Source organism: Rhincodon typus, chromosome 25 (genome assembly GCF_021869965.1).
Source record: "Rhincodon typus isolate 14 chromosome 25, sRhiTyp1.1, whole genome shotgun sequence".
NCBI classification, from domain to species: domain Eukaryota; kingdom Metazoa; phylum Chordata; class Chondrichthyes; order Orectolobiformes; family Rhincodontidae; genus Rhincodon; species Rhincodon typus.
The window spans coordinates 24,598,475-24,625,697 of NC_063356.1; the positions used below are offsets into that span (position 1 = coordinate 24,598,475).

Below are 27,223 nucleotides of genomic sequence, written 5' to 3' on the forward strand. Positions count from 1 at the left end.
TCTAGCTCAAGATATATGACCTATCTTGTGACTCCACAGTTAGGATTCTATCAGACTGTTATGATAAAATTCCAAATATATTACATATCCTTGTTTACATTTTGTTACTTCTTCAAATAATTCAAAAGATTTGTGAGCAATGACTTTCCCTTTGAAAATCTGTACCATTATAATTTCATTTCCTAGAATTATTTTACTTAGTTACATCTTTGAGTGAAGCGTTCATTATTAATCTTAAGTCAACTCATCCATAGAACATGTCCAAGAAACTATCTTCCTTTTTAGATGCAAGAATGATATTAAGGGTTCATGAGTTGTTAGGCATTATTGCCTTTTCTAGTTATTTTTTATATACATGTATTAATGCTTCTAGCATCTCTTTCCTAACTTCTAATAAAGTACGTTGACTCAAATGCCTAAATATATTGGTGCAGACTTTTCTGTCTTACACATGGGACAAGGCAATTTTTTTTTCACCTTTCATAGAATGTTTAGATGTGGGCCTTGAGTCTTTAAGCTGCTGCTGGAGAGCAACAGTCAGAAGGCCTCAATGTTAGCAGCTAGGAGGCCTTACCGGTCTGTAGCTTCCATTCAAGTGAGTCATAAAAAATGGTCAAATGAGGGACATTGAGTGCACACTTCATCTGAAAAGCATATTTCACCCCTAATAAATTGCACAACTCAGTCATGGAGCAGGGGACCAGACAGGAAATATGGTTTCAAATATTCTGTATAATTATTTCACTTAGTTGAAACAGTAAATTGCTAAAGATGCAATTGCACTTACTATATAGCTCTGCAGTCAACTCCTCATTTGGCTCTGTAGCGGAACTAGAACCCCACAAAAAGTGAAATCACATACTGTGTGACACCATACAAAGAAGCCGACTTCAATGGACATCAAATAAAAACCAAAAGAACTGCGGATGCTGTAAATCATGAAAAATAAACAGACTTGTTGGCAAAGCTCAGCAGGTCTGGCAGCATCTGTGAAGGAAAAAACAGAACTGTTCTGAGGAAGGGTCACTGGACCCGAAACGTTAACTCTGTATATTGCCTTCACAGGTGCTGCCAGACCTGCTGAGCCTTTCCAGCAACTTTGTTTTTGTTCAATGGGCATCAAGACTGATTGGCAAACTGCACTCAAGGATGAATTGACATTTTGAAAATTTACAGACTTGTAGTTTTGAATATTTTGGAAAGCAGATGTATCTGGCTGTGCTCTTCAAACATTTGGAACCTAATGGCTTAGAACAATGGAATTCACAAGAACACAATGAAGGAATGGTTGGAAGCCACTACATTAAAATGGTTTAGGATTTCAATGTTTGTTTTTACAAATTGTAGAATGAACAAATTTTTTTCTTGGCTTCTTTGATGTACCTTATTCTTTCTCCACATACAGTATTAACAAGCAATACAATGCAGGAAATTTTAGACATCAAGAATAGGTGAGTTTTGTGGTACACCAATCCGCTGTCAGTATTACAAGTGGGGGCTAACCAGGATTTTGTATAACTGCAATATAAAACTTCTCTTCCTTGTACGCCAGTCCTCTAGATATAAGGGCCAGAATTCCAATAGCTTTCTTGAATAATTTCTGCACCAATTTGTGACATTTCAAATACCTATGCACGTGAACAATCAGATGTCTTTGCATATCCATCATGTTTAACTTAATACCATCTAGAAAGTACCCTGCTCTATCAGTTTTTGGTCCAAAATGGATAACCTCACACTTGTTTACATTGAACTCCATCTTCCACAGTTTTAGTCTATCCATAACCCTTTGAAATGCAATGTTATCATGTAACCCTAACTTTGCATATATAACTTTCTGTGCCATTATCCAAATCATTAAGAAATGTGAATAATTGAAGCCTAAACAGAGATCCTTTTGGAACGCCACTGGTCATATCCTGCCAATTTGAGTGCTTACCCATTATCCCTACTTTCTGTCACCTGCCACTTAATTTCCCAGCCATGTCAATTCCATAGGCTTTTACCACTGGTGACAGTCTCTTACACGGAACATTACCAAATGCCTTCTGGAAATCCATCAAAACAACACCCATAGACATTCAATGAGATCTGTCAGACATGACTGACACATCATGAATCTACATTCGCTCTCCCTGATTAATTGAAAATTTAAGGTGCCCAATTACTCCATCCTGGATTATAGACTCCAATAATTTCCCCTCCATGGATGTTAGGCTAACTAATCTGCAATTCCTGCTTTTCCTCTTTCGCTCTTCTTAAAAAGCAGAGTGAGATGTGTAATTTTCAATCTAGAAGGAAGAACTCTTGTATCCAGGGAACTTGGAGAGCTTATACGCATCTATAATATGCTCCCCTAGTTTCTTTAACACCCTTGGATGGAAATCATCAGGGATTTGTCACTCTTCAATTCCATTATTTTTCTCATTAGGGATGAAATTATTTAGTCCCTGTTCCCTATCCACTATTAATTTCATCGAGACTTTTGGCAAACTTATCCTCCTGTTCTACCGTAAATGCTGAGGACGCAAAGTAATTATTAAACATCTGTCATTTCCCTGTACAGAATGGTTACTAGCTGCAGAATTATAAAACAATATTAAAACACAACTTTTGAAAGAACAAAATACATGCACATGATGTTTCTGTCTACATTTCTGACATCGGATCTGCATAAACATATGTGGAATCATGTTGTGGATATTTTGCATTGTCACTGAATACATTATAATAGGTAGGTGAAACATTACAGACCATACCACAATTGAAATATTCAAATCACAGAATCAATTATTCATCCTCCAACTTTTATTTTACCACTATTTTTCAACGTAATTATAGATCAAACATTGAGATTGAGGTTTGCAAGATGCAAAACCTCACATTTATCCAAATTAAACACCATCTGCCACTCCATAGTGCATTGACCCAGTTGATCAAGATCTCTTTGTAATTTTGCAGATGACACCAAAATTGGTGGTATAGTGGACAGTGAAGAAGGTTATCTAAGATTGAGTGTGATCTTATAAACCTTATTGAGGCTTATAACATCATGAGGGGCATAGATAAGGTGAACTACAAGGGTCTTTTCCTTAGGGTGGGGGAGTTCAAAACTAGGGGGCATATTTTTAAGGTGAAAGGAGAAAGATTTAAAAAGGACAGGAGGGAAACCTTTTTTAGACAGAGTGGTTCGTGTGTGGCGTGAACTGCCAGAGAAAGTGGTGGATGCAGCTATAGTTACAATGTATAAAACACATTTGCACGCGTATACGAATAGGAAACATTTGAAGGGATATAGGTCAAGTGCAGGCAGCTGGGACTAGTTTAGTTTGGGAACATTTTCCAAAACTAAATGGCAAAAATTGTTGGCAACAACTGGTAAATTCCTGTTCCTGAAAGATTATGTTCGTATGATAGAAAGGACATGGAGTCTTAAACTGTTTTCTTTTCTAGTAGCTTTTAACTATCCAAGCTTTCTTTTAAAAGAAGATATAAAACAATTTGAAAACCATTTTAAATTTCAAAATATTATTTTGATCCCTTCTCTTACTTCAAACTCTTAACCTACTAACAGACACTTATCTGGCAATAATATATACTACATCTTTAACAACATGCACTGTCCTCCTATACATATCTCCTACCTGTAACAAAATAAGGATTCGGGATTTGCTCATCCTCTAAACAACTTCTGCAGACACACACTTCAAGGCCAGCTCCTTCTTATAGCAAAATTACTGCCCCAAGATGCTGAATTTTTAAAAATTGTATTGACTAAATGAACAAAAGTTATAACAGATTTTCAAACCAGAGAAATCTTTTCTATATTTATAAAAATTACACTTTAACAAAATGTATTTTCTGGACATGTCCTATCATTTTAGAACATTTCAGAGGGTTGACAGATTTCCGTTTGAATAAAAAATAAGACTCAATTGGAATTGAATAATTAACTATGTTTTAACTTGTTTCCATTTCTCAACGATGACAACTGTGCAAAAATACTTGACTGGCACTTGGGACACCCTGAGGTCATGCAAGGTGTTATACAAAGTTAAAAATGGTCTAATAGTTTATGGATACTATTATCCATAACAGAAACAGTCTAACATTTAAATCCTCTGCTTAGATATGCTCTTTATTAAACAATTATCTGAAAAAAATTATCATGAAATCAATGTAAAACACTAGAGCAGCACAGAGCACAATATGTACTGTATTTCTGCACCACAAAAATGTGACGCTTGGCATGAATACAGTGACTGATACATTTGCAAGGTCTGTGGTTTTAAACAGCTGTAACGTCAACCTTTTTTGTCAGTACTTTGAAAGAGCTTTACGTGCTATTCCTACAGCCCAAAGTCATTTGTAAGTGCACACAAAAAGTTTGGTCTTCTAAAGTAGCCTGACATTGTTAGTCTCACTGCAACAGAAATAGGACATAACACAACTCGTGCATTTTCTGAGCTAAGAAATTAACTGTATACGAAATTAAAATCCTTTTCCAACTAAACAGATTTTGCCAAATTTTAGAAGCAAAGACATTTTGTTCCTAGCATCACCTCATAGAAATGAGTACTGTGAAAACTATGCATTCGAATAACATTCTTAATTTTGAAAACAATCTAGACTTGTAGAGAGTCAGAGTCATACATCATCGAAACAGACCTTTCGGTCCAACCTGTCCATGCTGACCACATTCCCAAACTAAACTAGGCTCACCTGCCTGCGCTTGGCCTATATCCCTCCAAAAGTCTCCTATTCATATACTTATGTAAATGTGTTTTAAATGTTGTAACTGTAGCTGCTTCCACCACTTTCTCTGGCAGTTCACTCCACACACGAACCACCCTCTGTCTAAAAAGGTTGTCCCTCCAGTCCTTTTTAAATCTTTCTCCTCTCACTTTAAAAATATGCCCCCTAGTTTTGAACTCCCCCACCCTAAGGAAAAGACCCTTGTAATTCACCTTATCTACGCCCCTCATGATGTTATAAGCCTCAATAAAGGTTTATAAGATCACACTCAATCTTAGATAACCTTCTTCACTATCCACTATACCATCAATTTTGGTGTCATCTGCAAGATTACAAAGAGGTCTTGATCAACTATGGAGTGGCAGTTGGTGTTTAATTTGGATAAATGTGAGGTATTGCATTTTGGTAAAACAAACAAGGACAGGACCTATACAATTACATTTGGGGCCCTGCGTAGTGTTGTAGAACAGAGAGACCTAGGGTTCCAGGTATATAATTCTTTGAAATTTGCATTACAGGTAGACAGGATGGTTAGGAAGACATTTAGCATGCTTGCCTGCAGTGCTCAGACCTTTGAGTATAGGAGTTGCGATGTCATATTGAGGTTGTACAGGACGTTGGTGAGGCCTCTTCTGGAGTACTGTGTGCAATTCTGGTCGCCATGATATAGGAAGGATATTATTAAACTGGGGCGGGTTTGGAAAAGATTTACCAGGATGTTGCGAGAATGGAGGGTTTGAAATATGAAAATAGACTGGAAACGTTGGGACTTTTTTCAATGGAGTGTGGAAGATTTAGGGGTGACTTGAGGTTTTTGAATCATGATGGGTACAGATAGGGTGAATGAGAAGGGTTTTTCCCCCTAGGGGAAACAAAAGGGCATATTTTTAGGGTGAGAGGAGAAAAATTCAAAAAGGACATGAGGGGCAAGTTTTTTTGCAAGAGAGTGGTTCGTGTGTGGAATGAACTGCCAGAAGAAGTGGTAGATGCAGGTACAGTTACCACATTTAAAAGGCATTTGGATAAGTTCATGAATGGAAAGGTTTGAAGGGATATGGGCCAAACGCAGGCAGTTGGAACTAGTTTAGTTTGGAACATGGTTGGCATGGACTGGTTGGACCAAAAGGTCTGTTTCCAGGACTTGTTATGACTTTAAATTGTTTTCAGATATTAATAAAGTATATTCCAGTGTATTCAGCCATCTGTACTTTTTTCAAACTTAATATTTCCTTTCTTTAAAACAAAATGGATAAAATCCAGATTTTCCCCTTCAATTTATCTTCAGCTTGTACAATGCTATCCAAGCCTTAAAGTGGGGCAGCCAGCAGTTGGAATTTAACCCATATGATCTACACGGTTTGAATTAAAGGTAATGCATTTTAACCTCATGAACAATCTGCGAGCTTAAAAAAAAGGTGTAGCTATATTCAGAGGAATAACAAAAGCAAGATGGTTTCATTCCTGTAGTGTGAGATTATCAGTGAAGCAATTGATATTGTACATTCAGATCACATTGTGAAATATACTGCCTTGATGACCCACAGTTTTCTATCAAATTAAAAGGTGAGTCTCATTGCACTGTTATTTTTGACAGATGATACAACAAGCTGAGGTGGGTCAAATGTGTAGTAAAATTCAAACAGTCAGGAGTTAGTGACCTGTTTGCCTGTTCAGCAGGAGATTGATGAATTTGCATTTTGCTCTTTGGAGGACTACTTGCATTGAAAGAACACAAGAACAAGCAGCAGGAGTCTGCAATACAGCCACTCCAGACTTTTCTACCATTCAATACGATCATAAGTTATCTCATCTCAACCTCAACCCCATACTCCATTACCCTTCAACCCATTACTAACTAAAATTACGTCTAACTCCTCCTTAAATTTACTCAACGTCCCAGGATCCACTGCAATCTAGGTAAGTGAATCCCACAAATTCATAATCCTTTGAGTGAAGTAATTTCTCCTCATCTCTTTTAAATCTGCCACCCCTTATCCTAAATCTATGACCACTTGTTCTAGATTGCCCCACATAAAGAAAGATCCTTTCTATATCTACTTGGTCAATCCCGTTTAGCATCTGCTATGCCTCAGTTAGATCTCCTCTCATTCTTCTGAACTCCAGAGTGTACAGGCCTAAACTCAATGTCTCTTCATAAAACAAACCCCTCTTCATAGAATCATAGCATCTCAAAAGTGTGAGAGCAGGCCATTCAGCACATCAAGTCCATACCAATCCTCCAAAAGGGCATACTACCCAGAACTAGGCCCCTACTCTATCCCTATAACTCTGCATTTCCCATGGCTAACCCACCTGGCCTGCACATCCCTGGACCACTGTGGGCAATTTAGCATGGCCAATCCACCTAACCTGCATATCTTTGGAATCTCCTCTATAATCAATCTAGTGAACTTCCTCTGAACTGCCTCCAACTCAACTATATCCGTCCTCAAGTAAGGGGCCCAAAAATTGTGCACAATACTCCAGGCACAGTCTCACTAATGCCACATAAAGTTGCATCAACACTTCCCTACTTTTATACACCATTCCTTTCACAATAAATGTCAAAATTCCACTTGTGTTATTACCTGGTGAATGTGCATGGATACTCAGAACCCTCTGTACCAAAACAGGTATTAAGTTTCAGTGTTTGCTTGACATCCTCGAACTAATAGATGGCTATGACTTCGGTAAACTATTCTTCTTCATCCTTCTTAACTTCTCCACAGCACTGACACAGTTGACTACATTGCGCAGCTTTAGAAGCTCTCCTTTGGCTGGATACATTGAATGAAGCTCATAGTTTTACATTAGGTTGACAAAACCTTTGCCTGCCTGTCTGCTCCTTCTTCGCATGAGGTCTCCTTCCTCTAAAGAGGATCTTTTGCTGACTGACCACCACTTACTGGTGGAGATCGAGGCACAACTGCTTGGCTTCCCCTGCTCAGCACCATCCTTCACAGTAGCCACCTGCTACTGGTGGTTTCATTACACTTAGCCAGGGAATCATTTACAATTGCCTCTCTCACCATGCCTTCCCTGCTCCCTTTGAAGCTCCCAGTGATCTATTTTCGGTCACTTCCTAGTTCTCATCTATTTGCTATTCCTCAGCAACATTGCCACTAAAAAGTTAACTTCAACATCAACAACAAAAAGATAACTTCAAGTTACACCCATAAACTGACAACATCTAATTTTGCTTTACAGTATCGTATTTCTCACAGTTTGTGTTACTGGACAAGCAGAAATTTCCTTCAACCGAGTTTTCAGAAACTGTTGTGATTGTTTTCAGTCCCTGCCTTGAAAGTAATTCCCTGGCTGCCAACTCCAAATTTAGGGTGGCATGGTGGCTCAGTGGTTAGCACTGTTGCCTCACAGTGCCAGGGACCCAGGTTCAATTCCACCCTCAGGCGACTGTCTGTGTGGAGTTTGCACGTTCTCCCTGCGTCTGCGTGGGTTTCCTCCGGGTCTCAGGTTTCCTCCCACAATCCAAAAATGTGCAGGGTAGGTGGATTAGCCATGCTAAATTGCCCATAGTGTTCAGGGATGTGTAGATTAGGGGAATGGGTCTGGGTGGGTTGCTCTGAGTGTCGGTGTGGACTTGTTGGGCCGAAGGGCCTGTTTCCACACTGTAGGGATTCTATTCTATGAAACTCCGACCCTCTCTGTGATATGTGACTGTCCATAACCTTGCTGTATTAGCTAACCCAGAGATGAGCTTCCAAACATTTCTATTTTATCACTAGAACCATCCATTACTGAGACCTCATCCAAGCCTTTACTGCTTCTCCCTAGCCTGGGCTAGTCTCACTAACAGTCTCCAGGCTAACATCGCATTACCTGCCATAAGCATGAACTCTTCCAAAACAAATTCAGTTGCCCATGTCTGTGCTTCTTTCTTGAAGAGGACACGAACTACATCTGTTTACCCAATGCTCACTAATATACATGCCTCTCAGTTCTTTTCAAATTCATTCTGGGGCTGAGGGAGTTGCTTGCTAGGCCAGAATTTATTGCCCAGAAGGCAGTCAAGAATCAACCACAGTGCTGTGGGTCTGGAGTCACACGTAGGCTCAGACCAGGTAAGGACGGCAGTTTCTTATCCTGAAGGACATTGCTGAACCAGCATTCTCCTCTGACAGTGGATTTGTGGTCATCATTAGATCATACCTCAACTTTATAATCTTTAATCTTCCTTTTATTTCTTCCATGGCCTTGTTGCTCCATAATTGCTATCACTTCCTTCGCTCTCGGGGTCCTCCGAGATAACTGCACCATTCTAATTCTAGTTACTTACACAACCCCAACAATAATAATTCCACCATTGATCCCTGTGCCTTCATCTGCCTCAGTCTTACCGATAGGAATGCCAGTTGAATGAACTACTGGAGCAACTTGTGGCTCTATTTCTACAAATGTGGTTTATGAAAACTTTCTGCAATTTCTTTCATACTGATATCTGATGTGGTTTGCTTGCATTTGACATCACAATTATTCCTTTTGATAAGCAACAATCTATCTGTCCAGCAAATATATCCTTCACAAACCTCACCATCCAAACAGGGGGAAAAAAGTGCTGATGGTTTGTACAATGTGCATCACAGATGGTTGGGGAATTGAAATAAAGACTTTTGTGGATCCTTACTGATCTATGTTTGTTATGTTTTAGGTCAATTTATAAAAGTTATAGGGTAGGTGCATAGCACTTGAACCCGGAACAATTTATTCCATGACGTCTTTAAAGCCACTCAGTCAGACTGAGGCTAATCCAAAGCTCCTGCTCCAGGTCACCTGACCTACTCTCGTAAAGGGACAGCAAGCACCCCCAATGATATACATAACACATTTCCCCCTTTAGTTCAAAAACTCCCATCAATGAAGATATATGCAACAATTTTAAATATTATACAGGCATCATAGCCAACATTTGTACATATTCAGCAATATTTACAAAAACATGGGTAAATGATCATTCCCCTCCCAACCTCCTGCATCCCCATGTAACCCATTGCTTCTGCAGTTTACATCGACATGATTAGGCTCTCGGGGGAATAGCAGTTAATAGAAGAAGATTAACTCCTAGTCTCAGGAGCCTTTTCTGGTGTAGTCCCCCAGACTTCCAAAGGTTCATGCCATTTTGTAGGTGAGTCCCTCTGATGGCTATTGTTGTTCAGATTCTGAATTTTGAGGAACTTCACATAGGATAGGAGGAATTAAAATGGTGAATGGGAGAGAATTTTTTCCAGTGCAGGAGCTGATTTCCTCAAATTCGTGGTACAGTAATTACTGCTTTTTTAAGCTTTTGCTTTGTTTTTGGAACTTGGAGAAAAAGATCAAAAATAACAGTCCTTTAAACAGGAACCAGGTGGTCCACCCATCTCCTCCAAGCCAGTTCATCTTGGTCTGTAGCTTTGGTCCAAAATGACTTTCCAGTGCTTCACATAGTTCTTTATAGGTCTTTAAAGTCTTCTCCACTGGTTTCTCTGGTTGCACCAGACTCCTCAAAATCATGAAGGTCTTGCACCAACTGGTACTTAAGAAAATTAGTACCATTAAGTCTCGGATTGCCTTCAAGTAAGGCATTAAAATGTTCAGTGTACAGAATGCAACTTTCTGTCCCTTTGTCAAACAAACAATCTCATTGTTCCATCACCGGGCCACCATTTGTCCTTCTGCTAGCAGGAGTTTTTCCCACCACTTGGATCCACTCAGTGACACTCTCCACACTGATGTTAGTGAGTTACCGTGTGAGTACACTCAGTCTTCCCGAGTCCCCTCACAACCACTTCCCTTGACGTTTTGCACTGTCTTGCAGCAGGTCTACTATGCTACCTCCTTAATCCCGCACCGTTTCCAAAGGTCTGGGTGACATTTGATCTCCTCCCTCCCCTCCGAAAACACAGTCTCTGGGCCGTGATTCAGCCTCATCGCCAATTATTTATTTTTAGGCCTGTATCACTTGAACCAAGAACAGCTACACAGTCAGACCAAGACTAACCCAAAGCTTCTGCCCCGGGTCACCTGACCCATCCTCTTGAAGGGGCAGCAAACACCCCCAATGACATACATGATCTGATCGGTTTATAGTTTGCAATTACTTCAAAACCAATCCTGCACATAGATGCATCATCCCTATGTAAGCAGAATCCTCCTACTTCATTGCACAGTTTGCAATCAATTACATACTGATAATTCAAAAAAATATCATTACCGAGATGATTTCTTTTTTGTAGAATGGAAGGAATTTTGTTGCAGATGTACTTTTTATTATGTGCAAAATAGTTTTGTAATGGTATTTGTGTATTGTTCAGATGGTTACTTCTTTTGTAAAGGCCAGTAAAACAATCTAGACCTGCTCTTTGAGTTTCTGCTTCGAAACAGCTAAACGAGAAGTGAAAGGAAGGTACTTCTCTCCATAGGGAAAGAGGACGGAAAACAAATTCAAGGGACATCTCTCTAAATTTGTACTCCTGCACTTGGAGCTAAAGTGATACTACAGATTGCCACTGGACCCGAAACATTAATTCTGATTTTTTCTTCACAGATGCTGCCAGACCTGATGAGCTTTTCCAGCAACTTCTGTTTTTGTTCCTGATTTACAGCATCCACAGTTCTTTCAGTTTTTAGTTACTACAGATTGCTCACCTATCGTCGTGATCAGGGATACAGCAAATTGAATAGGAAGATCTAAAGAGCATGACATAGACAATGCTACAATAATTCATGGGATGGAAGGGAAAATATCTTAAGCAATTACACTGTTATAACTAAAACTGCACAATGTACGAACTACTATATTTAAATTAAAATATATCTGGTTCTTGTATTACAAAAATGAATGAATTTTGAAATGAATGCCAATAAGGACACCACGTTTGTTTTAAATACAATTTGGAGAAAGTTATTTCACCTTTCAATACCAGCATCAAATCACCAGCACAAGACATCTATCAACTTAAGAAATCTCCCCTATTGTCAGCTTAAAGGATTTGAATCTTCATAAAAGAATTAAGTCAGATCACTACTCCATCTCAAGAGGTCGCTTTTGCAAGTTCAGAGTTTATCCGATATATCCATTATTAATGGCTGTGCTGTGAAGAGCTGTCTTGTTTCAATTTTGTACTTCAGGCCTTCTTCAAATAGTTAATGTTTTCAATTAAAGTCATGTGATAGCCTCATGTCCACCGATTCCAACAAAGTAACATTTATATTACGCTAACTTGAAGTGAATCAGAAGGATGTTGTACAAACATATACATCTTTTACTTCCAAAGAATTAGATCTTGCTCTTGGCAAAAAAGATATATTGCACTTGAAGAATACAAATCAGGAAATACTACTGTAAATCAGATTTAAATAACTAAGTCAAGTAATCCACTAACTACCACACAGATTTCAGACTGCTCAGTTTAAATGATCCAAAACAAAAATATAAAGTTCTGTTTCACAGGCAACATATGACAGGAATCATTACACTTAAAATTAAAATAATTACGACTATTAGGGCTTTAACACTTAATGAGAAACGGTTGGCATTTGTTTATCAGGAAAGAATGAAAACATGCCAGGAACAATAGAAATCTAGCTCATTTATGCAGCAACAGCCTGTTACACATTTAAAATTCCTGTAACTTATATGCAGAGGAAGTAAAAATCAAGGAGGAAAGAAATACATAAGGATTACAATGTCTATTACATAACCGTAATGTTTCAATCAGTCTTCTCTCAATTGCTGAACTTCATCAGGCTGGTTATCACACTAATCAATACAATCTCTTCAAATAGCATAGGTGGCATCATGATAATCACAGCTCAGAGACTCATGACCAATTGGGACAGGAAGAAGGACAGGGATGTATTACAGAGTCATAGAGTCATACAGCACGGAAACAGACCCTTCGTTCATTACCACAGGAAGTAGTTGATGCCAAAACATTGAATGTATTCAAGAGGCGACTAGATATAGCACTTGGGGTGAATGGCATCAAAGGTTATGGGGAGAAAGCAGGATTAGGCTGTTGAGTTGGACAATCAGCCATGATCGTGAAGAATGGCGGAGCAGGCTCGAAGGGCCGAATAGCCTCATCCTGCTTCTATCCTCTATGTTTCTATCTCACCTTTTCTTCATAACCTTGCACAACTGTTCTTCCATACAGACAATTATTCAATTCCCTTTTGAAACTAACTGAATCTATTACAACCACATCCTCAGGCAGCAGCACATTCCAGATCCTAACCACTTGCTGCAAAATAAAATTCTTTCCTCATTGTTAGCTTCTTTTGTATAAAACACACACTTCATCCACTTGTAGAAGACTATCACCACGAACAAATGGTCAATAATATTTATTTCAATTTACCTAGGGGCAGCTGCAGTGTCTAACTGAGGACAAAAAGGGTCTCTGACAGTGGTCAGCGCATGCAGATCTCCCTCTCACCAGATTCCACCTGCAGGTTCAGCATAGAATCTGGCTCGGTTTCTACCCGGTCATCACAAAATGTAATGAGCTCCCTATCTGGCAACTGAATCTTACTAACAGCACATAAATGAGGTCCAAGCTGAAAGTGGTTCCAGCTGCTGGATGTTGCCGTTAACTAATGATATAATTAAAGACTGCCAAAGAAGAGAGAACTTGGAGCTTTTCTTTTTACAGTCCTCAGGACTTTGGTACATGAAACAGACTTGAGAAAAGATACACCAATTGGTGGAGCATGTGAAGGTGGGAGGGGCATTGTCTGGGCCATCACTGGCATGGAGTTGCCCCCCTTCCAAAGTCTGTTTCCTGCGTCCAGGTCCTGATGAGTGCAAAACAAAAGACTTCAACTTATCATCTCTCTTTAGTCAAGTTTAAAGTCCTGGATGACACAACCGCTCAATCATTTTACGCATTTTGGGCAGAGGTTCAAGATTGGAACTAGTGAGGATTCAGTTATAGTGACTAGGAGAATCCTCAGTTCAATAATTGCTCTCCCCCTAGATTACTGATCAAAGGTTTGCACGGTAATAAGTGCAGTTTAAACGGCCTCACCATTTGAGTTTGAAGGTGGAGAGAACAATAGCCTTGTCGACTGTAACAGGAAAACTTCTCTATGAAGAAGGACAAGTTCAACATTGAAGCCAATCTCCTTCAGGAAAGCAGAAGGCACAGTCAGGGAGGTGAAATACTCCTGAATGACAATCACATTACTGACACACACATTTTCAGTTAAACATTAACAACTCAAATTTACAATTCAAAAAATAATGAGACTGGTGAACTTTTCTCCGTTATTTTCTTTCAACAAAGTAAACGTCATCTTCTAACACTAGTAACAGGATTTTCTCGCTATCAGCTCAGTAGAGCAAACAAAACAAAATTTAACCTCATCTCACAGGTTTTACAAGAAAAAGCCAGTCTTGCTGTGGAAATTGTGCCAATTTTTTGATCATCTGTTATAATATTAAATTACAAAGAATTGTACAGTACAATACACAGAACACGTTTTGATGAATGGATTCAACAGTTTTCAATGAGGAAACCCTAGAAGCATTCTGAGACAAGTCACTATAGTCCCAAGCTCTTGAGTTTTCAAACAAAGCTCAAACAGAGCATTTAAAGTTCTCCTACCTGAAATTGAAATGCATTGTCCGGCTCATCTTCACCAAAGGGACGTGAATCATGCTCTCAATAACAACGTAATACTTTCTTCAGTTGGAACACATAATGATATTCATTAACGAGCACAGAGTTAGGCCTAATCACATCCATTCAACTGCTTCACAATCAGAAAATGAGCCACATGGGGAAGTGCAACTTGAGCTGCTCCCAGTCACTCCTTTTGATAGCTTTCAGCTGCAGTCTTAAATTCAAAACAGCAGACTGACCAATAAATTTTCCATCCACCCTTGTGGATAAATGTATCGCTGTGCAACCACGGACAATGTATTTATGTTCTGTTTTTTCTCTGCTTAGTTAAGCCAGGTCTTCAACTTAGAATAAATGATTCGAACAAAATCATCAGCCAATGAAGTGACCCCTCTGTCTGCCTGAGACATCTGTGTTAATTGAACCAATGTGGTTTCTTCTGGGAGTACAATCCCACCCCTGACCAGCAAACAAACATTTTCCTGGGTTCTTTTACTTCAACTGAAACAACGTTCGTCTTTGTGACCAGAACCTGTTGCTGCTTTGTGATCCAAAACACATTTTATTGAAAAAACAAAAAGGACAAAAAGAGAAACTCTTTAGAGAATGAATATGAAAAAAGGTTTCAAATGGAAAATATAAACACTTGTCTGCTCCAAAATGGAAATTTAGATTATGTTTATTATTTGGAGTGACTTTTAAAGTAGCTTTCTGCACTGAGGGACCTGACCTCATCGCCACAATTAACCCGAAAAACTTTTCTACATTAGACTTTTTTATACTCTTGCCATTCATCTATCTCATTGATGTACCGTTTCTGAAATGTATTGACCATGTAGGTGAAGGCTGCAATCGTTCTGCGCTGTTTTCTCCCACAATCTGATCGCCATCAGATAAACTAACAACAATGAATGAAAAATAAGGGAGGGGAAAATAAGAGTGGCCAGTAAACAGTAAAGTAAGAAAGGAGAGATGATTAATGAATGTAATAAAAATGAACAAAAATTAATGAAATCCCAATGTCTGAAAGAAAGATAAAGGCTAAAAAGGTGAACTATTGATGAGAACCATATTTAAACAAACATGATCAGAGGGAAAATTATAAAGGCCTTTACCATAGTTATTACCACATCATTGAGAACTTTGTGATGTATTACAACTTACAACCTTTTAATGCTACATCCAAATTCTAACCAGAATTAGTCATGCATTGGTAAAAACTTGAATGCAGTCAGAATAAAAGGGGATGTTCTCAAATAGTTATTTTTTTAAACTGATATTGTTAAATGAAAAATGTTGAAGTATGTTAAATTTGGCCCAATATAGCTATCATTTCTAGCCATCCACATTTATTTCAAACTAAATTGTGCCTTTTCATTGCATAGCTAACTCTTATTATACTTAGATGTAGTGTTGTCTTTAAAGTCTTTTAGAGGTGTTATGAATTGCAAGAAGTTGTTTAATTGTAAACAATAATACCAATTTTAAGTCAAAATACTGGACTTGTCAAAAGAAATGAATATTAATTCATAATTAAACTTGTGACTGTTAAGTATGTACTGAAGTACTGCATGTACAATTTTTAAACATTGTACAAGCAAACTTTATTGCACAGCAGCTGTTCATGTGCCATAAGACAAAAGGATATTAGATTACCATTTATCAGTTGGGTGCATGACAACTAAAGAACTGTTTCTTGAGGAATAGTTGGCCTTGAAATGAATACTTTCCTTAAAATCACAGGAAAATAATCCATGACTTGAACAAATTAGCTGTAATTTGCCTTCAGTGTAGTTTGCCACATTCAGTGTTTTGAATATAAATATCATGAACAAATATGAATCAATGCAATTATTTCAAAATGTGTATTTTTAAACAGTGTCTCGGCCTGTTTGAATTATTTTACTTAACTGAATTAATATCTTGCTGCTGCTTATATGAAATACACAATATACTATATTCCAGTTAGTGGTAGTAGAGGCATGGAGTTGAAATATTAAATTCAGTATTTATGCAAAGCAATGAACTGAGAATTACAAACAGTCTCATTGCTAAAAGCAGCGTAACAATAAAAATAAACCTTGATCCAGTGTCTAATATTGATACTAAATGATGCGAAGTAAGCAATCTGCAGACCATGTCCAGTTTGACTTGGAAAAGGCCATTTGAGAACTAGAAATGCCAAATAGTTTCTCTTAATGCCAGTGCTAAACTTAATTGCCTGGCTAATCCCTTTTTTTTTGCAAACACATGCAAGAATTATATAAACAGTTTCAAAATGCCTCATTACATCAATTGTGCTGATGACCCTGTGACATTAACAACACTGTTCCTCGCCCTTTACAAAAAATAAATTATCCAAACTCTCCTTTTAAAGTGACTGCTTTTTAATGTTTCTTGTGTTAACCCTAACTCTTCCTCTCTGGCTGGGTATTTGGATCTTTTTCACATGACAGCTTGGTAACTTTTTATGTCGTCATGTCCAAATTGATTAAATATAACGCAATCTCAGTGACACAGACATAATTAACGCTGTACTACTCATGATTGCCAGTGTAATAACAGAATAATTTATTTCTGGAAACATTTTGAGTTACAGCTCTTCCACAGGGCACTTCCCATTGGTTACTCATGGCCCACAAACTAAATAGATACCACTGGAAACCAAATGCTGAAAGATGTGTTCAATTTTATATTAGACAATTAGATTAAATGGCAAATGTACTGATGGATTACTGTGGTTCATCATAATGTAATATATCCATCATTTCATACAGGCATTTTCTTATTTTTCAGAGGATTTTATGACCGATATATATCTGTGATTGGTGTTAGGGAATCCATTCTCCAAATTTCAATTCTAAATGCCACCAAGGCGTCTTTAGTTTCAACACTAGGGAATTGTATAATTGTGAGCCAACTGGCTGGGATCCAAATGAATATAACTGCAGCTGTTCACCCACAAATGTACATCATTTAAAAGCTTCTTAACCCTTTAAGAACTACAGTGGTTTTACATAATGTTGGTGCACTGTGGAAAGATTCTGCACTGTGTCAGAAATATGTAACCTTTGCCATTTGAATTTCAAATCATAGAATCCCCACAGTACGGAAGCAGGCCATTCACCCATCGAGCCCATGCCAACCCTCCAAAGAGAATCCCACCCAGACCCACACTCCGACTCTATTCCTCTAACACTGCATTTCCCTTGGCTAATCCACATAGTCTGCACACACCTGAACACTGTGGGCAATTTTGCATGGTCAATCCACCTAACCTGCACATCTTTAGACTGTGGGAGGAAACTGGACAACCCAGAGGAAATCCACACAGACACGGGGAGAATGTGCAAGCTCCACACAGACAGTCGCCCGAGGGTGGAATTGAACCCAGGTCCCTGGCACTGTGAGGCAGCAGTGCTAACCACTGAGCGCCTGTGCCGTCCAAATATTTCAAGAAATTCCCAATATTGATATTTTAGAATAAAAGTAGACATTAATGCAGTCAATTTCGCTGTAAGCGCCTGGTGTTTTCTCGGTTACAACACTCACTGAACTCAACTTGCGTCGAGCAGTATTGTACCCAATGACAGAACATTAAAGAGTATTCCTTTGTGTAACTTTGAATTTAGTTTTGATAGTCATGCCTAACACATCATTCCGGCTTGGAACTACATTTCTACTCCTTTACTGCTACCCGGGCAAAATCCTTGAGCTCCCTCTCTATCAGCATTGTGGGTATGCCTAAACCACAAGGACTGCAGTCATTCAAGTCAGCAGTTCATGACCACCGTCTCATCAGCAATTAAGAAAAAACTATAAATGCTGGCCTTGTCAACGATGTTCACATCCCATGAATGAATTAAAAATATAATCTTTGTTTCAAAAACTAATGACAGTGTTCTTTGGTGCAGGTACAAAGGGACAGTATTTAAAGTATGCAACTGCAATTGTCTACTTATTATGCATCTGTAAAATGAGATTTACATTACGCACTGACTCAATCAGCCAAGCAACTTGTTAAATACTATTTATTTGTTAGACAACACTATTCAGTACAGCCTAATATCAAACCCACACAATATATTATCAATACATTTTATCACACTATGAAGTAGACAATAATGCTGATGTACAGTAAGCAAGCAGGAACATCTGGCTGCATTCTTAAATGGTTAGATAGTGACTTCGTAATTGTGCCCTTGTTAAACATTCCTCATGTCAACTTATATCAACTATACTTTCAGCACCTAACTGCTGTTCTTTCAGCACCCAATTTCCATCAACCTGAAAGTAATGCACTTAAATTGGTGGAACAATGCAAATGTCTGAGCAATTTCAATCATTCTTGTGATAGCATTGGTTTTGAAATTGCTTTCTGATCCTGTTAAGCACAAAAGATTTCTTTACTGTGACCATCCTCATTGACACTGAAGGCTTTTAAAAAGAACAAAACACAAATTTTCAGTTTAGGCAGAAAGGAGGACACAAGTTTTATGTTTCAAAGATTTTACAGTAACACCAAACTGAAAAAACTGAACTGATTAAATATTATTTTTGAAGGTTGCTTTACTTCAAACCACAGAACAGTACCTTTCCGTTCTTAATTTCAGCAGACCAAAAAGAAACCTTGAAGGTATGCTTTATATTTTCTTCGAAGTTGATATTCAATTCTCCCAGAATCAGTCCAAAATGATTCTTAGTACTCCAGGGATTACATATGATGAGTTCATTTCCCAGCTTGGTTTCTTTTAATTCTAGAGCTTTCTTTCATGATGAAAGTTTTCCAGGAGACTCCTTCCTCTAGCTAACACTAAGCAAATCTTCCATACCCATTATAATATCTCAGTATGTGCAGTTTTCCATGGTGAACCACAGAAATATTCAGCATTTAGGTGCTCGTTTCTCCATCATACCCTAGCTGACGAACTGTCTCTAGGAGTTTTTAGGGATATATTAGATATTCTTCCCGTCTCAAAAACCATTTCACAGCATTGCAAATCATTTGAGCTTTGTATCCATATTGAGTGCTAATTAGTTACCCCTGTGAACCCAACTCTTTTTTTTCCATCTTGGATTAAATGAACATTTATAAGCACAAGAGTTTACAACCTAATATCCCTAAATACATTTTCAGGAACGTTGAAGTCTTCCACTCTTATGAAACAGTATTCTGTTTCCAATCATAAACACAGGAGCAGACTCTTGGCTCTCCAACGAAGATCTGCTTTATACTAAATAATGATTTTAATCCACCGAGTGGAATATGGATTGGATTTTTAAAAACAGACTCTTTACAACATAGGACAATAATTTGAACTGACAGCTAAGGTGATGAAAGAATTTGCATTTCTGTACATTTCACATTCCAGTCCCATTGTGATCGAGACAATCTGCAAAATGCAAAGACAATAACTTCAAGGGATTGTGAAGGACTGGCATCTTCCATCTCATTAGCAAGGTAAATTTGGGGCAATTAATTGAGGCATTTCACAATTGGAGATGGGAGTTTAAGATTAATTGCTTGATAATGGGGCTTTGGCTAAGATAACTTCCAGACATAAGGGAATTAAATCACCTTTGGAATATATGAGCAATGGCTTTTTCTGAATTCCAGACAGTTGGAGGAAGCAGGTCAAGCTGACACTTTTTAAGCACATGTTTTCTTAGCGGACTGAGAACACGCAACTGAGAGAGAAGACTGAAGTGCAGTTCCTCCTTTCTTTCCTATTCTTCAACCCACCTGATAAGCTTTGAGCCTTGTTTATTGACAGAGATCACTCCAGGTCTTATAGTGGTCAACTGATATTTCTTAAGAGAATCCAGCCCAATATTACCATCTACTTTGTTGTCTACATCTAGAAATCTGAAGCACAGAGACCCTGAAATTTAGCCCGAGGGCAAGTTTTCCCAAAGACTGACAATCACAGTCAGATTGTCATTTCACTTCGTATTTCCACATTAGAAAGAACTCCCCATCACAAGCAGGGGATTCCAATCATGGCTCCTGCAGAAATTCAGAGTATACCATAAATGCAACTGTGTCCTTGTAATACAGGTCAGTAGAAAGGCAAACTACACTTCCTTTCTCATGGCAGTAGTTGCCGTATTCTGTGATTTAAATGTCCAGTAGCACAGACAGATGCTTGGACAGTTGCTGTGAAAGGGTATGTATTTTAACTAAGTGAGTTAGAGTGCCAGGGAGCCAGGCAGTGAGGGTACCAGTGAATAATTGAGTGCTGAGGGTAGGTAGGGATGGCTGGTGGCTATTGAGTCCAGTGGGGAAAGGGGGAGATTTTGTGTCCAATAATGGAGTGGGGATGGCGTGGTTTTGGGTGTCAGTGGGAAGGGGTGTCAGGTCTGCAGACAGGGAATAGGGGTGTCACTTTGCATGAGCTGGCATTGATTCCCAGGAGTTGAGGGGAATTGTCAGTTCTAGGCAAGGGTAGAGAGGTATTGGGTCAGGATCTGAGGCTGTAAGGAGTCCACTGGAGATGTGCTTGACCATGAGTGGTAATTTTGAGTGGGGGGCGGGGGGTTAATGGGTCAGTTTAACAGTTACTTAGCAATTAGCCCAAGTTTCTACTTGTCTAATTTGTCAAGGGTAACTGTTAATGAAGTGGAACCTTTTGAATTCTCTAATTTTAATGGATACTTTCAGTAGGTACCAGGCACAGGAGAATTGTCCTTCAAAATCCTCAAATTCTGATACGTCCAAGATTCCCCAGTGTTCTGATGTACAACTTCCAACTTGCTGCAAAAGCAACTAAAAGGCCTTTGGAAACTTCATGTCAGTAAAGCAGACTTCTTTCTTTGTTCAAGTCAAGAAAATCAGGTTTTATAATTGGTTATTGGTTCTTTCATGATCACAGAGCGTAAATAGTTAAATACTCACTGAATTGGCAAGTAATCCTTTTCAAACAAAACAACCCATTGCAGTCAAATGAGGAGAGGGAATAGAGGGGAGCCATTTGACCTCTCCTTGTCAGATTGCAACAGCCCCCTTTTAATCTCAAACAATCAAAGCAGGCTCACTCGCAAGCCAACTTCTGAACAGGTCAATGACCCATTTCATTTTACTTTAAAATTAAAAACTCAATCCCAAAACATAACAATTTTATTAACCATATAATTATAACATTTCCTGAAAGAAAAGCATAACCTACATCAAGTTACTGAACGTGATACTGAATTTTACATTTATACATTTAAAAGAAGGAATTTAATAATTGTGTGCATGATTTCCATTCTGCTATATTGCATCAAAATTGGTGTATGTTTTGCAATATAAGTCTGTTTCTCACTAATCTAATTCAATGTTACACTTCCCAACCCCCAGTAGACAATCATGCTGCACTGGAAGTTTGCCTAAAAAGTAATAAAGGAACCAAAGTACACAGCAAACAGAAATTCTTGAAGCCACCCCCCACAAAGCATGTAAAAGCCAAGTAAAGCATAAGGCAGCCCTTAGTATATATCTCAGAAACGGATCTTCAAAGAAGTGGAACAGAACTCTGCAAAACTCATGTTGAAGATAGTGGCATTTGCATAAACTTTCTCCAAGAATTTTGTGAAATTTGTAAGGAGCTCAAATGTTGAGTGAAGATCAATTTACCTCACCACATTTGTGATACTCAATTCTCTGCTGAATGGGATTCAATTTTGTACAACATTATCATTATAAAGGTGTTTTGAATTATGATGCAGAAAACTACAGAATTACTATGTAATTCAATAAACACGTTGTTTTCAAAAGCTATGTTTTATATTTACTACTCCCATGTAAGTCCAAACTTTACTTGGCCATCAATAATTGATTATATAGAAATTCCATCCTGCTCTTCTCTGCTAGAAATCAGAGAACAACAGTAAAATACTCCTGAACACCAACTGCCTCAAGAACTGAACACATCTGGTTTTTAAAGTAGCATTAATTAGAGTGTTGTACTCTTTCACAGGATAAGGATACCTTTATTTCATTTAATTGACACTTTCTTTATGAAAAAGATTCTGTTAGAAATCATTTATTTATTTGAAAATGAGAAAGACCAATGTATCATTAATCACCTGCAATGCAATTATACCTTACGATATATTGATGTTTTTGGGGCCTTGATCAAACATTAAAAATCTTTGCAAGGTCATTCTCAGTCAAATTGGATGAACCCCAAATACAGGCACTGTCATTGCAATGAAAGATCCATTAATAAATGCAATGCCAGGAGCTGACAGTTTTGTGTCTCTTGCTCATTGGAATGACTTTTGTTCCCAGACCGTGCTAACCACAGCGTTCACTTGGTCGCATGCATCAGTTCACTGTCAATATTATGGGCTGGATTTACTGCTTCCCACTGATGGGCTTGAAGGCCGAGAGAGGAACCCAGAAGATAGCCTGGAAAGCACCTAACATCCCTGTCCCTACAGCTATCACAGTTATACTTGCAAAAAGATTCATGCCTGGCAGCTCACCAATGTCTGCCCACTCCCCCTGCCCAGGTCTCATTTCATGATTGTGTAGGCTTGTGGTGGACAAGGCTGGGGTGGGGAAGGGTGATAGAGTCCCTATTTAACTAGCCCCCAGGCCCATTGGAGGGTCCCTCCAGTTGTAACACTCTCACAAGTTTCCAATCGCCTATCGCTTCTCAAACCCTTCGCCAGTCCCCAAATACGCAAAGTTCAAATTTTTTGCAGTGCGCCTATCTCAGTCCAGTGGCAGCAGTGCTCATTGTTCCCCCTGACATGGCCAGCACATGAACAACAGCTAGTCTTAGACTGGCCCTGTACCAGAGAGGATTAGGGACTGAAAAAGAGCACAATGGCACACGGGATAAATTTAGGTGCATGAGAGGCTAGTGGACTTAAAGTTGGCCTGCATTGTGGAGACTAGTCAGCAGCTTTTAAAGGTGTAGCAGGGCCTTCAACAGCAGGTGTCGATGGTCGGGCTCAGCAAAGAAATGAGGTACTAATCGGTCCCGTTGGGTGTCTTCCTGCAGGGAAGCTGAGGGGCCAAGTCAGATACCATGTGGCAAGGGACAAAAACATAAAACACAGACCTTGTGAGTCAGAAGCCTCCCATTGTGGATGCATGCATGCTGGATAACTAATACGTTCAACAGGCAGCACCCCTGAACCAGAGAAACCTCAGATAGAGACACAGTGAGAGACACAGAGAGGGAGAAGCATCCAGGAGTGACAGCACTGTTCCAGATTGATACATCATTGTACAGAATTGCCAGGGTCACAAATAGCACAAATGATTGCCACTGACAGTGGCTGTGAACTGGGACATACTAGTGGGTAGGCCAAATAGCTGCAGTAGACCTAGCTGGACCATCCGGGCAAAATCGGAGTGACAGGCTGTGAGGAAAGGGAGCTCCCCTTTATATCTTGGAGACAAAGTAATCTTCATCTCATAGTTACAGGAGGCTTCCAGTGGACATTCCACCAATTGAACTATTATCTGACTGATTAGGGGTCTGGAGTTATGTGCTACAACTGTATCCTGAAGGATCTGATGGAACACTGGATAAAGATCTATTGCCGTTAGTTCATTGCTCTCAGTTAGACTTTTCTATTAATGCCTATTCCAGTGGAATAAAGGATCCCTGTTTATAATCCTCAGGCAGCGTGTGTTAAACTGTGTGTCTCAAAAGGGAAGTTGCATTGTGACTGTATCAGCTGCTGTTGTAGCTGAAGAGAATGGGGTCTGGCCATGAGGGAGGAATGGCACAACTGGAGAGAGAGCATGTTCCAAAATTTCCAGGTGCTGCACTGGAAGTTTTGTTAAAGGACATGGAAAGGATACTGTGTACCCTCAGGGATGCATGTACATCCAGACTCTTACACAGATGTCCCTGGGATCAGACAGCCATGGAGGTCAGCATCAGGAACGAAGCCCTGAGGATCATGGTGACAGAAGTACAATGAGTTCCTACAAATGGTTTAGGTTGGTGAATGACATCTCCGCATATCATACAGTAGCGACTGCACCACTAGCCTCATCTACTGCTCAAACACTTTTATTAACCATTTTTGCTGAGATTAAAAGATAGGCCTTCCACAACTGAACTTAATTTTATAAAGAAAAGGTGGATACACGATGTAAAGTCATTATGAAATGATTGTTTTGTTAAATTTTACAACATAAAATGCTATATTTCAGGCCATGTTTTAAAAGAGGTTCATGAATTGAACATTCCATAGGGTCCCCCCATTTCAATCCCAGCAAGTTCAGAACGGCCAGAGAAGTGACCACTCCAGATTTCACATACTATAAGTGAGTCTTATAGATTGAACCCACTTGCACACCCCGCCCCCAGCAATTCACTCATGACATGCATACCAGCCTAACAGATTGTATACAATTTATTGATGCACTACTCTCTCCACTGCATGATGGAAGTGGTGCACAAGCAGGAACTAACCAAATGAGTGAGGGCACATCTCCGTGCCTCATGTGTTCAACAGTGTGAATTAAGAGAGGGCATTTGCCTAAATCAAAATGGCAGGCAGATTCTAAGTTTGTTGTCTATACTGATTGGTATAATAATCTGCCTTCTCTACATAGATCCAATGGATAAAACTGTGCACATGCAAACAACTGTGCCGAAATGGCAAAGGATACGATTCAGTATGATAGCCTGTGCATGACACTGATGCCAATAAAGAGTGTACTAATCAGCTAGATCTCTAATTCTGTATTTTGAATAGTTGTATTCTTGTGAAAAGGGATTAACTGTATCTATTAACTATATTCCAGCTCTGACAGATACCTTTAATAATCATGGGAGGCTTAATCCACTTTGAAGGTTGGACCTCAATAACATTAGACTGACAGGCTACAGGGAAACCCATTGGGTCCAGCAAAATACTTTTCAAACTAATGCAAAACATTTAAAATGTATAAATAAGCATTGTTTTGTATGGTCATGAGCTGCTAATGGATATTTATGCTTATTAAATGTACGTCCCAGAGAGAAAATATATTTCACATAAATTTGAAGCTAAAGAACAGGGATGATTAATGTGATTAACACAGGCATGAGTCAGAGGAAGCCATATAAACCAGTTGGAGGATGAATTTGCATTAAGTAAAATGAGAGTCAATATGACTTCTTGTTTCTAAAAGGTAAGTATATTCTCAATAACTACCTTTATTTTCCTTTCTCATGGTCAACTAAAGAAAGGATAAGTGTTGTAAAACAAAAACCGTATGGAGTAATATTCACTTTTAATGTTTCACAATGAATCAAATAGAAAAACAAATAGCTTTCCAATGTAAAAGACTGGAAATCTACTATGAAACTACAATCTGCACAAGGATGCAATGGTTCAAGGAAAGACCCACAGTCACTCTCTCAGGGTAAATAGAGATTAGCACTAAATGCAGCCTGATCAGCATCGTCCATTTTCTGTGAATAAATTAAAACAAAACAGCACTGACCTTTGTTTCTGTACAACTTCTAGGGGAGCAAGATTAAGAGATAGATTTTTCCCTCCATATAGTTTTCAGTCAGATGCCCCATAATGGCAATGGGAAGCTCAATCGATTTTGAGGGTTGACCCTTATTAATATAAGGCTGACAAACTGCAAGCGAAGCAAGGGAGCCTGGGGAAACCTAACGGCTCCAAGCTGCTGACTATCACCTTCTCCTGTGTCCTATTGATAGATTTGCCTGATTGGTCATTCAGAACTGCTGAATTTCATGTCTTTGGAAACACAAAAAAACAGCATAATGAAGGCCATTTGGTCCATTATATCAGAACTAATCCTTCATTAAAGCAATCCAACGTTAAGCCCACAGCCTTATATGTCTCTTTAGTTCAATTTTTGATTTGTCTTTGTGTGAATAACAACTTTTCCCTTGAGAGAAGAATTGGTTTCTGCCTCTGTATAATAGTTTGTCATTGTCAGTTCTACAGCCATTTTCCTCACTTCTAATTTGCACACTTCCTGCATACTTAGCCATGACTTGCTGCTGTTTCAGACAAAACAATCAATGAATTGTGTTTGGAAAGATTTTGCAGGCAGTAGATGCCATGTGGAAGTGTCCATCATGTATTTCTTGCAAATATTAAAATTGGCTATTTTATTTCTCAATTGAACTGTGTCATGAAATTATTTTAATTCGTGCAATGTTTGTATTTTATACCTATATTAAATTCTTGTTTATTTAAAACAGGGGGCCTCACCACAGTTTGCTAATGAATGACTAGTTCTGAAGCCAGTTTTTTTTCCAGCAGTTAGGGGCCATTAATGGCTTTGTTTTACCTAATAATGTGAGACAACCTCAGTCGACTGTGTTGAGAGCACCAGGGGTAACAACTGAAATTTCAGTAACTAGCAGCTATTAGGTACAAAGCTGATCCCTTCCTGTGCATTTTTTCTGTTCAAAGGATAATGGTGAGGGAACACCAGCAGCAGGGGAGTACATCAGTCATTTCAGGCAGAACTGTAGACGACAAGGCAATTTGTGGTGTTGTAGGTAAAGGCAAGAAAAAAAAATCTCTTTTGAAAATGCTTGATGGTGATAACTAGTTGGCCTGTTGGTCCACTGGGCCAAAGTCGTGGTGCTAGTTTTTACACAGAATGAGAGCTATTAGCTGTTCTCTCACCATTACTCTCTGAACAGAAAATGCCAGCACTGCACAGGAAAGGATCAGATTTGTACCTAATAGCTGCTAGTTATTGACATTTCGGTTGTTATCCCTGGTGCTCTCAACACAGTTAACTGAGGTTGTCTCACATTATCAGGTAAGTCAAAGCCACTGATGGTCCCAATATGCCTGATAAAAAAACTAATCATTAATCAGCAATCTGTGGTGAGGCCTCCCATTTTGAT

At 38.9% G+C, this 27,223-nt stretch overlaps 1 protein-coding gene across 3 annotated transcripts in view; it reads right to left on the reverse strand.

Moving 5' to 3' along the window:
- LOC109936459 (neuron navigator 1-like) overlaps positions 1-27,223 on the reverse strand; it is a 471,148-nt gene that overhangs the window by 223,642 nt on the left and 220,283 nt on the right. The window contains exon 1 of one of the 3 annotated variants that reach the window (XM_048612091.1): positions 14,364-14,419. The exons of the other annotated variants lie outside the window; for them this stretch is intronic. Within the exon in view, the coding sequence (XP_048468048.1) occupies positions 14,364-14,416 (53 nt within the window). The 5' untranslated portion in view covers positions 14,417-14,419. Of the gene's footprint in view, positions 1-14,363; positions 14,420-27,223 lie in introns of those variants that run through there. 3 annotated transcript variants of the gene reach the window in all.